Source organism: Tupaia chinensis, unplaced genomic scaffold (assembly GCF_000334495.1).
Source record: "Tupaia chinensis unplaced genomic scaffold, TupChi_1.0 Scaffold145652_1, whole genome shotgun sequence".
Classification (NCBI taxonomy): Eukaryota; Metazoa; Chordata; class Mammalia; order Scandentia; family Tupaiidae; genus Tupaia; species Tupaia belangeri.
Window position 1 is genome coordinate 493,350 of NW_006205509.1, and position 21,460 is coordinate 514,809.

General features: G+C 43.8%; 1 protein-coding gene and 1 pseudogene across 1 annotated transcript in view; both read left to right on the forward strand.

Moving 5' to 3' along the window:
• SMAGP (small cell adhesion glycoprotein) overlaps positions 1-21,460 on the forward strand; it is a 27,469-nt gene continuing 6,009 nt past the window's right edge. Inside the window, exons 1-2 of the mRNA XM_006168133.2 lie at positions 1-40; positions 523-593. Of these exons, the coding sequence (XP_006168195.1) occupies positions 560-593 (34 nt within the window). The 5' untranslated portion in view covers positions 1-40; positions 523-559. The remainder of the gene's footprint in view (positions 41-522; positions 594-21,460) is intronic.
• On the forward strand, positions 14,245-15,196 carry LOC102471003 (BCL2/adenovirus E1B 19 kDa protein-interacting protein 3 pseudogene; annotated as a pseudogene).

Here is a 21,460-nt window from a genome sequence, read left to right on the forward strand (position 1 = left end):
GGGCCAAGCGCAGGGCCCCGGACGCTGAGCCCGGCCACAGGTGACAGGGCCCCCACGCCGGCTCCCGGCCCGAGCTAGGCGCCCGCCGCACTGGGACTCGCCGGCCGCGCGCCTTCCCGCCTTCCCGGCCCTCTCCTGACACCTAGCGGGGCTCCCGCCGTTTCCCGGCCCCGACGCCGGGCCTCGCCGCGCGCTCTGCTGCGGGTCCGCACGGCTGCCGGACTGGCTCAGGCCCCGGAGACTTAGGGGAAAGCTGAGGGCCAGGAAAGGATCCCGGGGTACACGTTCAAAATGACACACCCCGATACATGCTCTCAGATCTGCTCTTGGGGAGGGAGTGGGACCAGGAACCTGAGAAGACACTTGGGGAAACCAGAAGAGGAGCGGTTGGAAGGGGAAAGAGGAGGTGGGGAAGGGCGCCCAGAAAATCCTGGCACCCACAGCTTCCGGGCATTTCCGGGCGGCACCTCGTGCCCAGGAGCCCACCCACCTCATTCTTGTTTTCTGTCTTCCTTCTTGCAGATCTGCTGCTCCTTGAGGTACTCAACCACTGGCGGCCATGACCAGCCTCCCAGTCACGCCTTCCCCAGGAGGTAGGTGAAGGCCTTCCCTAACCCAGAGAGCTGGTCACCCTGACCCCAGGCCAGCCCTGGAATTCCAAGAGGCCACAGCCTGGATGGGAAAACTCTCCCACTTTTGTCTGCTGGCCTCACACAAGAAGACGCCCTGGAAGGGAGCAGGAGGCAACTAGAGTGTATTCCTAGTGTGGTTTTGTTTTGTATTTTGCGCTAAAGATACAAAGAGAGGAAAAATGAGAAAGAACCGCCCCCCCTCAAGGCGGGGGGTGGGGGGGATGGCCAAACTACAATCCCTTCTCCATTCTTCTGAAAGTTTGAGCCCACAGGGTCATACACACTCCCCGCGTATTTTCCAAGCCAGGGCTCAAACTACAGAGTTGGCCATATGGGATCCAGTTGCCTCAGTCACTGAGCCACCACCAGGTGGTCCCTTGTGTGATTTTAATCTGAAGTCTTAGGACCTGGGCTAATTCCTGACACTACCACTGAAAGCTTGTGACCTCAGTTTTATCAACTTTTTTTTTTTCTTTATGTTTAGTTTTTTTGTCATAGCCTACGTGCACTTGATGGAGATTTGCAGAGAGGGAAAGTGAGAAATCACCTCGGATCGGGCATGGCCATGCTGCAATCCCTTTTTCTCCAGCTAGAGTGATTTTTAAACCACTGCCCAAGACTTGAATCCCCATGGGTCATATGGGAGTCCAGCACCTTAACCACTACACTACCTGCTGGCCCCATATAAAGTCCTTTTGTAAACCTAAAGGAAGGGTTTTACATCCATCTGCCTCATAATTCATAGCTGTAGCAGACTGTGGCAGCAACCCACATAATTATATGCAGAAAAGGAATCTTCCAATGATAACAGGGAAACAAATTTTTTTAAAAAAACATACTAAAGATAATATATCTAAGGTCCAAGTACCAGTTTCCTCATGTTGTAAAAAAGTTGTACCTATCTTGAGGATGAATTAAGGAGACAATCCATATAGGACACCTAGAATAGTGTGTAGTATCTAGAAAGCATAACCTTTGGTGATTATTATTAGGTGCTTGTTAGACACCCCGCTTTCCCTGGAAAGGGATAGTGCTGTCTTTGTAATTCCACTCCTATGATGACACAGATGCAGCATGAAAACCTCATTGTCCCCTGGAGGTGTGCTCTGGGCGAGATCCATCTCTCATCATACTAAGAATGAATTCCCACCTTGCATTTCATAACCAGGCTGGGCAGGACAGACTATAAGATATTTATTGATTGCTTTCAGCCTGTGAGGTGAGGGAGGAACAAACCCTTGTTTGACCTATATATCTGTGTTTTCACGTATAGCCTCATTTGTCATTAGGACGGATATTCGCTGCTTTTACTGATAAGGAAACTCCAGCAGAAGTCTTAAGACTGTGTCCTCTGTGGCTGGTGATGCACACATTTCAGACTTCTTGTTGTCTGATGAGAAAATAAAGGGCAGAAGTAGGTAAGGTCTGGATTGGTCAGCAAAGGCTTCATGAGTGGGGAAGGGGATCTGAGCCTTACTGGTGAAAGACTGGTGAGGTTTGTACAGGCAAAGAGAGGTGCAGCAGGACTTCTAAGGAAAGGTAATGCCATGTGTAGCTACAGAAATTGGATTTATCCTGAAGACATTCAAAAGGAGACAGCAGAAGACTTGTGCAATAAACACTGACAGAGAAAAGAGGTGATATATTAACAACTAGGGGATTAGGACCTGGTCAAGGGGGAACTTTTCACATTCTTTTTTATCTTCCCTTTTGTTTAAATTGTGATTTTCAGTGTATTTTGATGTACAGTTCAGTGGTTTTGATGCTGTCCCATCACCACCATCAGAATTTTTTCATCTTCCCAAACTGAAACTCCACTCCCATTAAACACTAACTTCCCCAGCTCCTGGCAGCCACCATTCTACTTTATATCTCTATGAATTTGACTACCTAGTTACCTCATAGTACAAGTGGCATTATACGGTAGTTGTTCTTTTGTCTGACATATTTCACTTACCATAATGTCTTCAAGATTATCCATGTTATAGAATGTCATAATTTTTTTCAAGGCTGAATATATATATTCACACATATAAAACATTTTGTTTACTCATTCGTCTGTTGATGGGTATTTGTGTTGCTTTCATCTTTTGGCTATTGTGAATAGTGCTGCTCTGGGCATGAGCATACAAATATCTATGAGTCTCTGCTTTCAATTCTATTGCGTATCTACTCAGGAGTAGAATTGTTATTTCATGCGGTAATTCTATGTTCAGTTTTTTGAGGAACTACCATCCTGTTTTCCACAGCGACTGTACTATTTTTCATTCCTACCTGTAATGAACAGTTTCCCATTTCTCTACATCCTTGCAAACACTTGTTATTTTCTGGCGTTTTTTGATAGTATCTATTCTAATGGGTATGAAATGGTATCTGAGGGTGGTTAGGAGTTGCTTTTCTCTAATTAGTGATCTTGAACATCTTCCCATGTGCTTATTTGCCATCCATCCATATTGGGGAAAATGTCTATTCAAGCCCTTATCCATTTTTTTGTTTTCTCTAACTTTTTTTTTTTTTTTTTTTTTGAGAGGTTTTTGCTATAGGTCGTGTACGCTTGCCAGAAAGACAGAGAGAAAGGGAGAGACAGAAAGCAAGAAATCACCCCTCAGGAGGGATGGCCATGCTGCAATCTCTTCTCCATTCTCCTCTTAGGATCTTGGGCATACACGCACATGTGCCTGGCATGAGTTTAAGCCACCAGGTCCGGGACTCAAACCGCAGTCAACTACATAGGAGTCCAGTGACATAGCCATTACGCCAACTGCTGGTCCCCCTTGTCCATTTTTTAACTGGGTTGTTTCGTTGTTGTTGAGTTGTATGTTTACATTCTTTTTTTTTTTAAGTTATTAATTCATTTCCTTCATGAGAGAAAGACAGAGAAACAGGCATCCACCTTACAGGGTCTTCGCATTGTGATCTACCCTCAGTCTCAGCCAGGCTGGATCATGGGAATTCATACCCAGCGTATTCATGGAGGTCCTATGTCATGAACTCAGGACCTTCCCCTGTGCGTCTAGCTGTACCACCATTGTGCCACTGCCTGGCCCTATATGTTTACATTCTTGACCCAATGAGTAATATGAGTGAAGTGGTATTTGAAGACATATATAGTTCTCTACCTACGTTCAAAGACAAGAATGAATGAAAGAACAGAAATCACAAACAGAGAGCTTATAGTTTAAAGGATAGGACTATTGAGAGTCAGCTCTTCATTTCACCCTTATCTTGCACTTCTCTTTTCCCACCTTCCCTCCTTCATATTCTCTTTCCCCAAAGCGTCAAAAGCAAGGACCCCATTATAACTTTGCTGGGCCCTTGGCATTTTGCCTTTGTGAGTGCTTTCCTAAAAAAAATATATAAATACTAAAAATAGTATTTTACAACTGCACTAGTATAAGGAAGAATGATAATATTAGTACACTAATATAATATTGACATTTATAATTGATTGATGTTACAAACTTGATTTTTTTTTTACCTAAAATTCCATTTTTTTCTTTTGTTTTTAAAATAAATTAAAATCAGGGGCTGGCAGGTGGCATGGTGACTGGGGTGCTATACTCTCACGTGGCTTATTGTGGTTTGATTCCCAGGCCTGGTGGCTTGCTTTCTCCCTTTCCCTCTCTTTCTTTTTTTTTTTTTTTCTTTTTTTTTTGGAGAGTTTTTTGCTACAGGGCATGTGCACTCACCAGAAAGACAGAGACAGACAGAAAGCAAGAAATCCCCCCCAGGGTGGATGGCCACACTGCAATCTCTTCTCCTCCATTCTCCTCTCGGGATCTTGGGCACGCATGCACATGCACCCAGCGTGAGTTTAAGGTGCTGGGTCCGAGACTCAAACTGCAATCGACTACATGGGAGTCCAGCGACATAGCCATTACGCTAAGTGCTGGTCCCTATCCCCCTCTCTCTTTCTCTGTCTCTCTCTGGTCAAATTTTTACAAAATAATAATAATAATGAATAAAATTAAATTAAAAATTAAAATTCACAAAAAATCATTCAAATGAAAATTATGCCCTAGAAGTACTGTGGACTTTAGGCACAGCACCTACTGTACCTGGAGTGTAACTTAGCCCCTGCTACAAGTAGGGCAGAGTGGAACCTTGCCTTGTGGGCCCTGCTACCCTAGGAGGTAAAACCCATCTCTTGCCTCCTAGTAATCACACTATCCTCACCCTGTACTAGACTCAGTGTTTTTCATTACCACAACTTTGTAAAGCAAGTTTTATTCTCATTTTACAGAAGCAAAAACTGAGTTTCAGGGAAGTTAAGGAATTTTCAGAGGTTGAGAAAATTCTCCAAGGTCATGTAGCAGATAATGGCAGAAGTAAGACTTTGTACCCAGTATGATTTACTCCAAAGCCTGTGTTCTTTCTGTCATGGTGTAATGCTCCCAAGGTCTCCACCTCACTGGCCAGTGCACCTGAAAGAGAAGGAAGGAGAAAGGGGGCAGGATTCCAGGGCAGGTTCCTATGGAAGGGAGAATTAGGGAAGTTGCCCTTTGTTGGGTGGGTCTAGAGCAAATAAGTAGGTTGGCAGACTCAGATGGCAAAGGATCTGATACCTCAGTGATAAGAGATTTAGCTCAACCTCAGAACAAGGGCCACAAAAAAACCAATCCAGTATTTTGTTAACCCAGTATCTGAGTTAACAACAACAAAGATAGGAGTGCAGGTGAGTAAGCAGAATGTATCTTGAAGGTCATTTGCTATTGGTTAGGATTTGAGTGGCTTCTTTTTATTTATTTATTTATTTTTTTTGGAGAGGTTTTTGCTATAGGGCACGTGCGCTTACCAGACAGACAGACAGAGAGACAGAAAATGAGAAATCACCCCCCAGGGGGAATGGCCACTCTGCAATCCCTTCTCCTTCATTCTCCTCTCAGGAACTTGGGCACGCACGCACACGCGCCCGGCGTGAGTTTTAAGCCACTGGGTTCGGAACACGAACCGCGGTCGACTACATGGGAGTCCAGTGACATAGCCATTACACGAACTGCTGGTCCCTTGAGTGGCTTCTTAAATCTCGTTATGGCCCTTTTCCCTGGCCTCCCACCTACAATATAAATGGTGCTACACTCTTCCAAACCTGAGTAGGGAAGGTAGAGGGTAGCACTGTTATCTTTTGTTTAGACAAAGAGATGGGAAAGAAGTGGGGTAGACACAGAAGATAACGGGGAGAAAGCTGTAAGCCATCTCCCTTCATTTTATGCTTGGCTTCCTGAACTTACTTTACATTTTGTTGCTTATTTTTTCATTTAAAGGGTAGTACAGGCCCTGTAGCCTAGTGGTTAAGGGAGATGGATGCTAAATGACTGACTATGGTTCGCATCCTGGCCTTGTTGGCTTGAAAAAATATGACAGGCATGTGTGTATGTGCATGCTCAAAACCCCAACAGGATGAAGAATGGATGAAAAGAGATTATAGAATGTACAGCATGACTGTGCCACATTGCGGGGAGTGAGGGGCAGAGCTTGCTCTTTATCTTTGTCTCTCCCTGGCAAGTTCACATGCTGGCAACTGAAAAAAAAAGGTAATACTTGCTCCTCAAGGAATATCCTCTAACCTTCTCTATGTACATACAGACATATATGTGTGTGCGCTTATAGTGCGTTTATTTTAATTTTTAAACAAAGACATAATTGGGCCAGCTCTGTGGTCTGGTGGTTAAGGAAGTTGGATACCACGTAACCAACTGCACAATTTAAAGCCCAGCCCCAATGGATAGAAAAACTCTCCAGGTGTGTGTATGAGCAAACTCAAAATACTAATACAGTAGAGAAGTGGAGCAAAGGGGATTGCAGGGTGAGTATGCCCCGTTTGCGGAGTTACTTTCTCTCTCTCCCTTTCTGTCTCTCTGTTTCCCTCTGGTAAAGTGCAAGTGCCCTCTGACAAATTTTTTAAAAAGATGGGGTCGGTAGGTGGTATGCTGGTTAAGGAGCTGGACTTCAACATGGTCGACTGTGGTTCAAGTCCCAGAACTTGCACTTGCTTTCTCACTTTCCTTTTCTCTCTTTCTCTCTCTGGTCAAATTTTAAAAATAAATAATGATGGGGGACCAGCAGTTAGCATAATGGCTATGTCGCTGGACTCCCACATAGTGAACCGCGGTTCACGTCCTGGACCCGGTCGGTGGCTTAAAACTCATGCCGGACGTGTGTGCGTGCGTGCCCAAGATCCCGAGAGGAGAACGGAGGAGAAGGGATTGCAGCGTGGCCGTCCCCCCCGGGGTGGGGGGTGATTTCTCGCTTTCTCTCTGTCTGGTGGCGAGCGCACGCGCCCTACAGCAAAAACTGCCCTATAGCAAAAACCGCCCTATAGCAAAAACCTCTCAAAAATAAAAAATAAATAAAATAAATAAATAAATAAAGACAGGACCAGCAGGTGGCATGGTGGTTAAGACGCTGGACACTCCCACATGGTTGACCACGGTTCGAGTCCTGGACCTGGTGGTTTGCTTTCTCATTTTCCTTCTCTTTCTCTCTGTGTCTCTCTCTGGTCAAATCAAAATAAAATGAATGAATGAATAAAAGTAAGTAAATAATTTTAAAAATAAATAATGATAACAAATAAAATAAAATAAATATTTTTAAAAAGAAAAGATACAATAATATTACATATACCATCTGGCAATTTGCTTTTTTCATCTAGCCAGACATCTAGCCTATCTGTCTCAGTAATACTGCAGATCTTGCACATTCTTTATCTTTATTCATGATAGAAGGCATGTGTACATGAGTGTGTGAGACAGTGAAGGCGCCCTCCACAGCATCTAGTCATGCTACAATCCCCTTCCTCCAGTCTCTAGCCTGTCAAATGCTGAGCACTCGTGTACATTTCTAGCATATTTCAGGCAGACTGGGTGAGGGATTTAAATCACAGACATTCCATAGGATCCAGCTTCTCTTGAGCGGCACCTTACCCAGTGTGCCATGGAGCCTATCCCTACCATAGTCTTTGTATCAGCTTTATAGTGTTTGTAGAATGGATGGCCTGTACTTAATTTCATCATTCCTTTACCGGTAGACATTCAGGTATGAGTCACTCTCACAAGCAGTGCCACACTGAACAGCTTTTCCATTCTGCAATAAAACTCAGTGAGCCCAACCCAGTGGACATGTAAATAAAATGTTTAGCCCAAGGCAAAGCAGGAATATTTCCAAAACTTAGAGAGTTGGTAGTACTTGGTGGAAAGAACTTTGGAATGAGTAGACAGATTTGAAATTCAGGTCAGCTAACTGCTGAGTGACCTGGAGCTGGCTGAGTCAGCTTGCTGATGTGCCTCAGTCTTCACGTCTGTTCATAATGATAATACCACCTACGCTACATATTCTTGGGTGGAGACAAAATAATGTATGTTTTGTACACTATTCTAAAGGCCCTAACTCATAAGCCCTCAGGACATTGTGACCTTTAATGTGAGAAAAACTCTTGCATGGAATGAGGTTCAAAGTTTTGATGTTTTGAGGGACCAGATGGTGGTGTTTAAGGCTTTGGACTCCCCATATGGCCAACTGTGGTTCAAGTTCCGGACCTGGTGACTTTCTCTTTCTCTCTCTCATGAGTGGATGTGTCCTGTAGCAAATTTAAAAATAATAATCATAGTGATATAAAATTAATTTTTAAAAATTGTTTATGTTTTAAAATAAACATTTTATTTTATTTTTAAAAACTTATTTATTTCTTAAGAGAGTGCGAGAGAAGGGAAAAGATACAAGCACCCCTAAAAGTGTCTCCTCACGCTCTGATTCCCTTCCCCCAGCCCTCTAGCCAGTCAAGATCACATCACTGCTGCTCACATCAGTCATGTGTCTCCAGACAGGCAGGCCTCAACATTTTATTTTTTAATAACTAGGTTTATAGAAAAGCTGCAAAATAGGACAGACAGGTGGCCTGGAGGTTAAGGCAGCTGGGTCCCACAAAGCTGACTGCAGTTTGAGTCTCAGATCTGGTGACTTAAAAAGCATTCCAGGCCAGGAGTATGTGTGTGTGTACCCAAAATCTCAAGAGAGTGGAGGAGAAGGGATTGTGGCATGGCCATGCTCCCGGAGAGTAATTTCTCTTCGAGGGGGTGATTTCTCGCTTTCTGTCTCTGGATCCCTCTCTGGATCCCTCTCGAGCATGTGCCCTGTGACAAAAATCTAATAAAGAAAAGTTGTGGAAGGGCCAGCAGATGGTGTAGCAGTTTCGTCACTGGACTCCCACATGGCCAACCATGGTTTAAGTCCCAGATCCGGTGGCTTGAAACTGACGCCTGGCACGTGTGCATGCATGCCCAAGATCCTGGAGGAGAATGAAGGAGAAGGGATTTCAGAGTGGCCATCCCCCTGAGGGGTGATTTCTCACTGTCCCTCTCATTGTCTCTCTTTCTCTCCAGTGAGCTCACATGAGTTTTTTTTGCCATAAGACAAAAAGCTCTAAAAAAAAAAATGTGGAATAGTACAGAATTCCCACATGCTCTTCATCCAGTGTTCCTTAGTGTCAGCATCTTGTATGACCATGTGCATTTGTGAAAAACAAGAAATTAACAATGATACATTTCTATCTATGAACTAAACTACAGATTTATCGGGATCTATACTATGAACTAAACTACAGATTTATCGGGATCTTATCAGTTTGAAATTTCTATTTGAAACAGAATTATGATAGAACACTTTCAATTTATTCAAGTCCAAAATTAAAGCTGAGAGGGGTCTTGATGGTCCACTAGTCCAACTACCCATTCAGTGCTAGAATTCCTCTCCAAAGACCAACAGCATAATGGTTAGTCACTGTACTCTGACCTAGTCGACCGTGGTTAGAGTTCTCGGCACATGCCGGGTGCGTGTGCGTGGGTGCCCAGGATCCCAAGGGGAGAATGGAGAAGAAGGGATTGCAGCATGGGCATCCTCCTTGGGGGGTGATTTCTCACTTTCAGTCTTTGTCGCTCTGGCAATCACATATGTGCCCTATAACAAAAAAACTCTCTAAAAGAAAAAAAAAAAATGCCCTTGCCAATATTCTATGAACCATTGTCCATTTTTGCTCTCCCTTCTGCTGGGAAGACATCTGTCTTCTCCTGGTTTCCGCCAACAGTCCTCATATACAGTCATCCATTGGCATGTTGGAAGACAAAAATTCAAGTTCTAGACTCTCCATAAGTCTTCTCTCTGAGCTTTCTCTTGCTTGCTTTCCTTACCCTATATGATTTGCCTGCTCCCCTCAAAATTGTGCCACCAACCTGGACCAGTAGCACAGCAGTGAAGTGCTGTGCAGAGGAGGCCAGATTCTACATGGCTGACCAAGGTTCAAGTATTGACCAGTTATGTGCCTGCTTCGAATCCTGACAGAAGGAGAATTGGAGGAAAAAGAATTGTCAAGTGACCAGGCCCAACTGGGGGCTCACACTCTCTCTCTCTCTCTGCCCCCCCTCCCATTTCTCTCTCTCTCTCTCTCTCTGGCATTAAAAAAAAAAAAAAAAGACACCCAAATAAACTCAGCAGTCTAGGAATGGAACTGCACTATCTCTTCAGTTTTCTGAGACCATGTTTATATTGATGCATAAAATACAGATTTTTAGATTCTTTATGATTGCAAAAGTAATTCCTTATCATTGTAAGAAATTTGGCAAATAAAGGAAAGTAGAGATGAAAATAAAAATCATTAAAAACTCTACAACCTAGCTGTAAGTCCTGCAGCTATGTTGGTGTATATCCTTCCAGTTCCAGTAGCTTTCTGGGGCTCTCCCTATAAGTCTTTTACATATGTTGCTGCTAAGCCATGCTGTCCCCATTCTTTCTTTATGAGCAGTTAGCTTCCTGGAGCTAAGAACCAGGAATTTGTTAAATTCTCATCTGGTTGAGTTTGCCTACTTCTCTAGGAATTTGAAATCTGTCTCTGTTTATCAACTTACTAGGTTAGTTGTTAGAGGGGCCTCTAACTTTCAAGTCTTTTAACAAATGTGTCAAACCTGTCTTGGGTCTGCATTTACCCAAAGGTCACTAAACCCTTCCACAACAAACCCCTGTGGAAGGTACCAATAAAGTGGAATAGTAGGGCCCAGCCCAGTAGCAAAGTGGCTAAGCACTGTAAATTGGGAGCAGGATACTACGTGCCCAATGCAGTTGAAATCCTGCCCGAAGTGGCTTTAAAAACATGCTGGACATGTGTGCATGCATACCCCAAATCCTGAAAGGACAGGGGAGAAATTATTGCAGCATGCACACTGCATTGATGGGTTTTCTCTCTCTCTCATCCTGGCATTAAGAAAAGAAAGGATGGGGCCAGCAGGTGGTATGGTAGTTAAGACACTGGACTCCCACGTGGCCAACCACACTTTGAGTCCTGGGCCAATGGCTTGTTTTCTCACTTTTCCTCCTCTCTCTCTCTTTCTGTATCTCTCTGGTCAAATGAAAAAATAATAATAATGAATAAAATAAAATATTCTTTTTAAAATAAAAAACCCACAAGTTTATCAAGCCACTTGAATGCTAAAAAGGAAAAGAAAAAAAAAAAAGAAAAGAAAGTGGAATACTAAAAGATCTTGTAAACGGGCCCAGCAAGTGGTGTGGTGGTTAGGGTGCTGGACTCCCACATGATTGACTGGTTCAAGTCCAGGACGTGTTGGTTTGCTTTATCACCTTCCTTCTCTGTTTCTCTCTGGTGAACAGACATGCCCTGTGACGGATTAAATATAATAATATTGATAAATAAAATTAAATACATGATGCAAAAAAGATCTTGTAAAGAATTTTATATTCTATATAGTTTCTTAAGTTTAGGGTCATTATAAGAGAAACCTATTTTATTGTACTTATATTTTTTTCTTTTTTATATTTAATTTTATTTATCCATTCATTTATTTTAATTTGACCAGAGAGAGAGACGGGGGGTTGGGGGGAGTAAGAAAACAAGCCACCAGATCCGGGACTCAAACCGTATTCAGCCATGAGGGAGTGTCCAGTGCCTTAACCACCACACCACCTGCTGGCTCTGTATTGTACTTATCTTTGATTTAATATTTTTATTTTTAATTACATAAAGGCTTTGATTCTTTCCATTCTTGCTTCAGAATATGTCCAAAGTTCTGTTGCTTTCTCACTGGGCTGTTGCTTTCCCACCAAGGCATGGTTTGCCTTAACAATACAAATTCAAAAACAGCTAAGGCCAACTGCCAGTGGAAGAACCTGTCTACACTGGCATCATTCCATTCCTAATTACGAATTTCTGCCCTACCTTAGTCCTTCTAGCCGGGCTGTATTGTCTACCTTGTTCACAAAGACATTCTTAAGTCTTACCATATGTTTTGTGACATACCTACTCATGAAGGACCTTCAAATCTTCTTAAACCCCCTGCCCATCCTGTCAACTGACAATCTTGCATCCTATTTTCTTGAGTAAAATAGAACTCTCAGAAGAGCTCCCAAAGGCTTCTATCCCCAACCATCTGCCTATTGCCTATGTAGGTGCCCATGTATTCTACATTTCTTCCTATTGTAATGAATGAACATCTCTCTGTGTGTGCATCTTAGATCTCATCCCTTCAAAGACAGGGTTCCAGTCACTCTTCCCTCTCATGCATCAATAGTTCCCTTACATCTAAACAACTTGAACTCCCTCCCCCCACCCAGTCACAGCCCCATTTCTCTGCTCACCTTCACAGGAAGACTTTTGCTAAGAATTTAATTATATTCTACATCTAGTTCCTCTGCTTCCATTTCTTTATATCCAGCACTTCACCAAAACTTCTCTTGTAAACATCATTACGGACAACGTGCAGGGAAATCCCATGGTTCTTGTACTTGATGTATTTGCCTGCTGCTTCTCAGTCTCCTTGGGTCCTCTTTATCTGCACTTACTCCCAGGTGATCTCATCCAGTCTCATGGTCTTAAAGATGCTGATAACCTGTATCTCCAGTCCAGAGCTCTTCCCAGATTTTTAGTATTAACATCTACATATGGCTATCTATCAATAGTAAGTAATCATGTCCCTTCTAAATCTGTTCCTCTTACAGACTTTTGTCAGGTCACACCAGGCCTTTTCTCCCCCAGATACTCAGGCCCACATCCAATCTTGTCGGTCCTTTCTCTCTTTTTTTTTTTCCATAAGGGGCGTGTGCTCCCCAGAAAGACAGAGACAGAAAGTGAGAAATCACCCCTCCAGGGGGGATGGCCACGCCACAGTCCCTTCTCCTCCATTCTCCTCTGGGGATCTTGGGCACTCGCACACTTGCACCCAGCGTGAGTTTAAGTCACCAGGTCCAGGACTCAAACCGCGGTCGACTACATGGGAGTCCAGCGACAGCCATTACGCTAACTGCTGGTCCCAGTTCTTTCTTCAGAATTCCACTGCTTTCTCACTGGGCTGCTGCTAGACCACCCGAGGCAAACTGAAAAAGGCGCCGCAGCTGTGCCCTCGTGCAGGGTACACCCTACTTCTACCCTTGTCCCCACCTCCCAACAGCCTATTATCCACACCGCAGTCGGAGGGAGCCTTGAAAATCAATCTGTTTCTTGCTGGGCATGCATCCAGGATCCTGATGGGATGGAGAATCAAAAGAAAAGGGATTGCAGCATAACCCGGCCTTATTGGAGGGTGCTTTTCTCTACTTCTCTTTCTTCTCTCTCATTCTCCCTCTCATGTGCTTACGTGCCCTCTTGCATAAAAACAGATCAATCCATTTCAATTATATATTGCTGCATCACAAACCACTCCCAAATGTAGTGGTTTAAAACAGCAGTTTATTATTTCTTACAATTCTGTGGGTTGGCTGGGCAGTCCTCTGATGGATACACCCCTGTTAATGCAAGCAGCTGGAAGGTATGCCAGGCTGAGGTCCGAAATGGCCCTCCTCATATGCCTGGCTGTTGACTGAGCCTGGAGTGCCCAGTGTTCTTCTACATGGCCTCTCATCCTCTAGAGGGGTGGAATGAGCTTCCCTAACAACATGGTGTCTCAGGGTTTCAAAACTGTAGTCTTTGTGGAATTTCAGGTCCCACCTTCAGATCTACTGAATCAGAATCTTCATTTTTGCTATAGGACATGTGCATTCACTGGAGAGACAGAGAGACAGAAAGCATAAAAAGCATAAATCATCCCCCAGGGGGATGGCCATGCCACAGTCCCTTCCCCTCCATTCTCCTCTTGGGATTTTGGGCACGCACACACACGTGCCTGGTGTGAGTTTTAAGCTGCCGGATCTGGGACTTGAACCTCATTTGGCCATGAGGAGTCCAGTGACATAATATCTGCTGGTTCCCAGTATCTGCATTTTAACAAGATCCCTAAAGATTGATATGCACAAGGCATGAGAAACACTGCTTTAGAAGATAAATTTGAAGGACTGGCAGGTGTCTTGGTTATTGGGGTACTGGACCATGGTTCAAGTCCTGGACCTGGACCTGGACCTGGTGACCCACTTTCTCACTTTTCCTTTCTCTCTCTCTGGTCAAATTTTAAAAATAAATAATAATAACAAATAAAATAAATAAAGGTTTTTAAATAAATAAATCTGAGGGACCAGTAGGTGGCATGGCAGTTAAGGCTCTGGATTCCCACATAGCAGACTGTGGTTAAAGCCCCAGACTCTGGCTTGAAAATCACACAATGCTTGGCTCCCGACCCTCCCCATGCATCCCTACATGCTGGGCTGGAGACCTCAGGGGCTCAGAGGCTTGGCCGTTTGGCTCACTAACCTGAGCTGCTGGGCCTGCGGCATTCATGCTCCTTGTCTGACTGTCCAACCGCACAACCCACAGTCTACTGCCCACAGCCCCACGAGGACCCAATCGCCACAGCTGCTTGCCGGCGCCTTGTCCCAGAGAGGGGTCCCCGAGCTGCAGGAGAACCTACAGGGTTCCTCTGTAGAACTGCACTTTTATCAATAATGGGAACGGGAACAGTGTTCCAGCCTCAGTTTCTGTTTATAATGGTGATATGGAAAAAATACTGCACGTGCTCAATGTGAATCTAGACAGAGTAGCTCCAAGAATTCTCACTGTGACAGCCAGCCTCGCTTACAGACACCACAAGATATTAATAGAGCTTCTGAGACAGATAGATACTCATAGCATTGGAGGAAAAAGCAGCTCTGTCTGAGGACGATTATGTTGAGAGAGGGAAGAAGTTAAAAGAATCTTGAAGAAACACTCAGATTGGATATGGGATTGGACAGGTTGACCTGAAAATATCCCTCCCCCCCCACCCAAAGGGGTTCCTCTTTAAGCACCCAAAACGCGAAGCCACTCTCAGCATGAGAAACACAAGTGCTCTGAAGAAAGGGGGGCTTGTCTCATCAGCATTTATAAAGGTTTTTCTTCATCTCTGCTGCTCTCTTTCTGCTGTCCATTGGACTGGGGATCTATATTGGAAAGTCTGACAACCTCCATTAGCACCTTCTGATGAATCGGAATCTTACTCTTCATTTAGTGAGAATTTATACCTGAGTGTGTGACATAGCTAACTGAAGAGCTACCATGACATTTGGGTGGCTTCACTATTTGTGTTTATTTGTTCTGTAAATGCTGCATTCCCAAATTAAAATGAAAGAGTAGACACTGAAAATATGCTGACCTATAATTATACCTGTGGGATCAATTAATAAGCATGTCAGACTGATTAATATCTACTATAGCAATTTGGTAGTATATTTTATTTCAATATTAGCTATAAATATATAAGTATAAATACTTAATACACTAGTCATGATAGATAGTATTTTTTAAAGACTTATTTATTTATTTAATTCCATTTGTTATTATTTTTTAATTTGACCACCATGCCACCTGCCGGTCCCATGATAGGTAGTATTTTAAAATGATGTATAACCTTAACTGAGGTAGGACACTTCATATTTTCTTCTCTTTCTTTCTTTCTTTCTTTCTTTCTTTCTTTCTTTCTTTCTTTCTTTTTTTTTCTCCTTGTAATAGAGAGGTTTTTGCTATAGGGCACATGCACTCATTGACAAAGAGACAGAAAGAGAGAAATCACCCCCAGGGAGATGGCCATGCTGCAATCCCTTCTCTTCCACTCTCCTCTCAGGATTTTGGGCATACATGCACACATGCCTGGCATGAGTTTTAAGCGGCCAGGTCCAGGACTCAAACCACGGTCGACTACGTGGGAGTCCAGCGACATAACCATTAACCCATCTGCTGATCCCTGAACACTTCACATTTCAAAAGAATGAATTACATGATATCATAATCATGACATTGAGAGATTTATCCAAACTAAATACTGTAGCATTATAGTCACAATATTCTAGAAAATTTAAAATCAATGCACGTTGACTACTGCAGACTACACTATGCTATTTGTTTTAAATTAATAACTAGAAGCCCAAGGTACAGGTACAGACTACACTATATAGTGCACACGGTTCTGCTTTTGCAGTATGAGGACTTCAGCCTCTGACTGGTAATCAGTCACCTTGACACTTGATTTTCTGTTGAAGGTATCTTCTCAGTATCTTTTACTATTCATCTCTCTGAATAGCTGAATTTAATCTTATCCTTTGCGTTTAAGGTTTATGCTGTTAAAATCAGCTTCATTCTAAGCAAATCTGGTCTACTTTAAAAGACTGGAAGTGGAAAAAAAAATCTTTGCCAAATCCTTCAGAGAAGAAAATTTAAAAAAAGAACAGAACAGAAAGAAAGAAGAGAAAAGAAAAAAAATCTCACCAGGCATGTGTGCCCAAAATCCCAAGAGGAGAATGGAGGAAAAGGGATTGTGGTATGACCATTCTTCCCCACCCCAAGAGGTGATTTTTTACTTTCCCTCTCACTGTCTGTCTCCAGCAAGTGCATGTGCTCTATGGCAGAAACCTAAAGGAATATACATATACATAGGAATCATGGGAACCAGCAGTTAGCATAATGGCTATATTGCTGGACTCCCACGTAGTCAACTGTGGTTCGCGTCCCGGACCCGGTGGCTTAAAACTCACACCGGGCGCGTGTGCGGGCGTGCCCAAAATCCCGAGAGGAGAATGGAGAAGGGATTGCAGTGTGACTATCCCCCCTGGGGGGTGATTTCTCGCTTTCTGTCTCTACGTCTCTCTCTGTCTATCTGGCAAGCGCACGTGCCCTATAGCAAAAACCTCTCCAAAAGAGAAAGGAATCTGAGGCTAGCTTGGTGGCATGGTGGGGGCAGTTGTAACACAGTGCTTACGTGATGCTGAGTCCATACAGAAGATTGCAGGTTTGGCCTCTGATCAAACTGTACATGCCAGGCATGTGCACCCCAAAAGCTGGGGGGCCCTCTCTCTCACTCTCATGAAGAAAATAAAAATTTTGAAAGGCTTTTGCTATAGGGCACGTGAGCTCATTAGAGAGACAGAGAGATAGAAAGCAAGAAATCACCCCCCCAGGGGGGATGTCCACTCCAAAATGCCTTATACTCCATTCTCTCCGAATTTGGGGCACTCATACACATGCACTGGTGTGTTTTAAGCTGCTGGGTCCAGGACTTGAACTGTGGTCAACTATGTGGGAGTCCAGCGACATAACCATTACACCATCTGCTGGTCCCAAAAGAAATAAATTTTAAAATAAATAGAATATATAAATCTAATCAGATTTTGCTTGAAAACCTATAAAAGGTCGTCTGAGTCACTGAAAAGTCTTTACCACTGAAGTCTTTACCATGGCCTACAAGGCCTGTTATGTAGATTCCTTGACTTCACCTCCTCCTGCTGTCCCCCCTTACTCCCTCCAAGAAGCCTCCATGCTGTGTGTTCAACATCGCCTAGGTGCTCCTCAGTACTTTAAATAGCCTTACCTTGAACTCGCTTTCTTTATTTATGAATGTTTCTCTGCTAGGTTTTTTCATGGCTGCCAACCTCACCATTTTTAGGTCTTTATTCAACTTATATCATCAGTAATGCTTTCCCTGACTACTGTATTTAAAATTGCAACCACATAGGGGCTAGCAGGTGTCACAGTGGCTAAGGCACTGGACTCTCACATGGCTGACCATGGATAGTTCAAGCCCTGGATCTGGCGGCTTGAAAAATCACTCCAGGTACACGTGCGTATGTGCCCAAAATTTCAAAAGGAGAATGGAGGAGAAGGGATTGCAGTGTGACCATCCCCTCTGGGGGGTGATTTCCCACTTTCCTTCTCTCTGTCTCTCTCTGACAAGGATGCACACCCTATGGCAAAGACCTAAAAAAAAAAAAAAATTTGTTTTGTAGGGAGATTTTTTTTTTCTATAGTGCTCATCCACTCACTAGAGAGACAGAGAAACAGAAAATGAGAAATCATCCCCCGGGGGGATGACCATGCCGTAATCCCTTCTCCTCCATTCTCCTCTTGGGATTTTGGGCACACACACACACACCCACAGTATGAGGTTTGTTTGGGGTTTTTTGTTTGTTTTTGTTTTTGAGAGGTTTTTGCTTTAGGGCGCGTGCACTCGCTAGACAGACAGAGACAGAGAGAAAGCGAGAAATCACCCCCCAGGAGGGATGGTCATGCCGCAATCCCTTCTCCTCCATTCTCCTTTCGGGATCTTGGGCACACATGCACACGTGCCCGGCGTGAGTTCTAAGCCACCGGGTCCAGGACGCAAACTGCGGTCGACTACGTGGGAGTCCAGCGACACAGCCATTATGCTAACTGCTGGTTCCTACACAGTATGAGTTTTTTTTTAACTGCTGGTTCCGGGACTCGAACCGTGGAGTCCAGCAATATAACTCTTATGCCATTTGCTGGTCCTAATTTTTTTTTAATTGCAACCACATCCACATCCTAATTCCTATTTCTTTCTCTACCTATCACTAATCAGTATCAAATATAGTGTACCTTTTACTTACTTTGTGTGTTGTCTGTCTTTCCTCTATAAGAATGTAAGTTGTAGGGACCAGCAGTTAGCATAATGGCTATGTCACTGGACTCTCACGTAGTCGACCGCGGTTTGCGTCCCGGACCCGGTGGCTTAAAACTCACGCCAGGCGTGTGTGCGCATGTGTGCCCAAGATCCTGAGAGGAGAATGGAAGAGAAGGGATTGTGGCGTGACCATCTCCCCTGGGGGGTGATTTCTCGCTTTCTGTCTCTGTCTGTCTGGCGAGCACACGTGTCCTGTAGCGAACCTGGAGAGAAAACCCATCAAAAAAAAAAAAAAAGAAGAATGTAAGTTGTACAAGGGGGGGGTGTTATTGTGGTAATATTATGCATAACATCAAATTTATCATCTTAACATTTTAATAATTATTTAATTTTATTTATTATTGCTATTATTATTTAATTTGACCAGAGAGAGAAAAAGAGAAAAGGTGAGAAAGTAAGCCACCAGGCCCAGGATTCAAACTGCAATCAGCCATGTGGGAGTCTAGTATCCCAACAAGCACACCACCTGCCAGCCTCTCATTTTTTATTTATTTATTTATTTATTTATTTATTTATTTATTTGGAGAGGCTTTTGCTATAGGGCGAGTGCACTTGCCAGAAAGAGACAGACAGAAAGCGAGAAAGCCATCCCCCAGGGGGGTGGCCGCGCCGCAATCCCTTCTCCTCCATTCTTCTCTCAGAATCTTGGGCACGCACGCACCTGGTGTGAGTTTAAGTCACCGGGTCTAGGATTCGAACCACAGTCGACTACATGGGAGTCCAGTGACATAACCATTGTTTTAACTGCTAGTCCCCCAACCAGCCCCTCATTTTAAGGTTTAAAAAAAAAATTGCCAGCGGGTAAGAAAAGCAGGTGGCATGGTTGTTAAGACACTGGACTCGCACATCACTGACCACAGTTCAAGGCTCAGATCTGGTGGCTTGCTTTCTCACTTTATCTTTAGTGAGTGCATGTGCCCTATAGCAAATTTTAAAATAATAATAAACTAAATGATTACTATTTGTTTTAATTTGCCGGAAGGCACGTGTGGTCCCTAGAAAGAGAGAGACAGAGAGAAGGGGCAAGAGAGAAAGCACCTCTCATGGGGAATAGTCGTGGCACAACCCCTTCTCCATTTGTCCCTTTTTTCAGGATTTTGGGCATACACCTCGCATGTTCTTCTAGCCTCCCAGTTTGGGACTCAAAGTGTATGGAGGATCCAGCTCCCTTAACCATCAAGCCATGAGTTGCCCCATCTGAATCATTTTTAAATGACAGCCTAATGGCATTAAGCGCATTCACATTATTGTACATTCAGCCTCACCGCTGTTTCCAGAACTTTTTCATCATCCCAACCAAAACTCTGTATCCATTAACTTTTTATTCTCTTCTTCTAGCCCCTGACAGCCTTCATTCTACTTTGTCTCTATGAATTTGATTCCTCTAGGTGCCTCATCTAAGTAGAATCATATAATATTTGTCCTTTTGTGTCTGGCTTACTTCATTTAGTGTAGTAAGTGAAGTATCTTTTTTTTTTTTTGGAGAGGTTTTTGCTATAGGGGGCGTGCACTCACCAGACAGAGACAGAAAGCGAGAAGTCACCCCTCAGGGGGGATGGCCACACTGCAATCCCTTCTCCATTCTCCTCTCGGGATCTTGGGCATGCACACACACATGCCCGGCATGAGTTTTAAGCCACTGGGTCCGGGACGCAAACCGCAGTTGACCACGTGGGAGTCCAACAACATAGCCATTATGCTAACTGCTGGTCCTAGTGAAGTATCTTCAAGGTTCATCATATTATAGCATGTGTCAGAATTTCTTTGTTGAAGGTGAATAATATCCCATTGTATGTGTGTACATATATATGCATGTGTATAAACCATATTTATCCATTCATCTATAGATGGACACAAGTTGTCTCACCCTTTGGCTGTTGTGTTAAGCTGTTATGAACATTGGTGTAAATTGGCATACAAATATTGGTTCAAGTCCATTCATTTATTTTGGGTATATGCCCAGAAATGGGATTGCTGGATCAAGTGATTGTATTTAAGTTTTGAAGGAACTATGAAGGCAGAGTTGTCACCCATTTTGTTCACTATGCTCAGAACCTAGCACAATGCTAACACTCGAAAAATACTTATTAACTTTTTTTTTTTAATGCCAGAGGGTACATGTGTACAAGAGAGAGAAAACTTACCAATGGTCACACCGCAGCCTTGTTCTTCCAGTTCTCTATTCCATCAGGATCCTGGGTACTTACGTTTTTGTTTTTTGTTTGTTCTTTTAATTTTGCCAAAAGGGCACATGTGTTTACCAGATAGAGACAGACAGACAGACAGACAGAGGGAAAGTGGCACAGCACCCCCCAATGGGGAATGGTCACACCACAATCCCTTCTCTTCTCTCCTTTGGGATTTTGGGCATACATGAACACACACCTGGCAAGTTTCTTGAGCCACCAGGTCCAGAACTCAAACCACATGGTCAACCATGTGGGATCCAGCTATCCTTCTTTTTTTTTTTTTTTTTTTTTTTTTGAGAGATTTTCACTGTAGGGCGCGTGCGCTCGCCAGACAGACAGACAGAGACAGAGAGACAGAAAGTGAGAAATCACCCCCCAGGGGGGATGGTCACACCACAATCCCTTCTCTTCCATTCTCCTCTTGGGATCTTGGGCGGGCACGCACACGCACCCAGCGTGGGTTTTAAGCCACCGGGTCTGGGACGCGAACCACGGTCAACTATGTGCGAGTCCAGCGACAAAGCTATTAAGCTAACTGCTGGTTCCCAGGATCCAGCTATCTTAACTACTATACCATGGGCTGACTGAATACTCGTGTTTTTCAAGAAGCCAGGGTGGGGAACAGCAGGTGGTGTGGTGGTCAAGGCGCTGGACACTCCCACATGGCCGACCAGGGTTCAAGTCCTGAATCTGGTGGCTTACTTTCTCACTTCCTCTCTTTCTCACTGTTACCCTCTGTCTCTCTCTGGTCAAACTAAAAAATAAA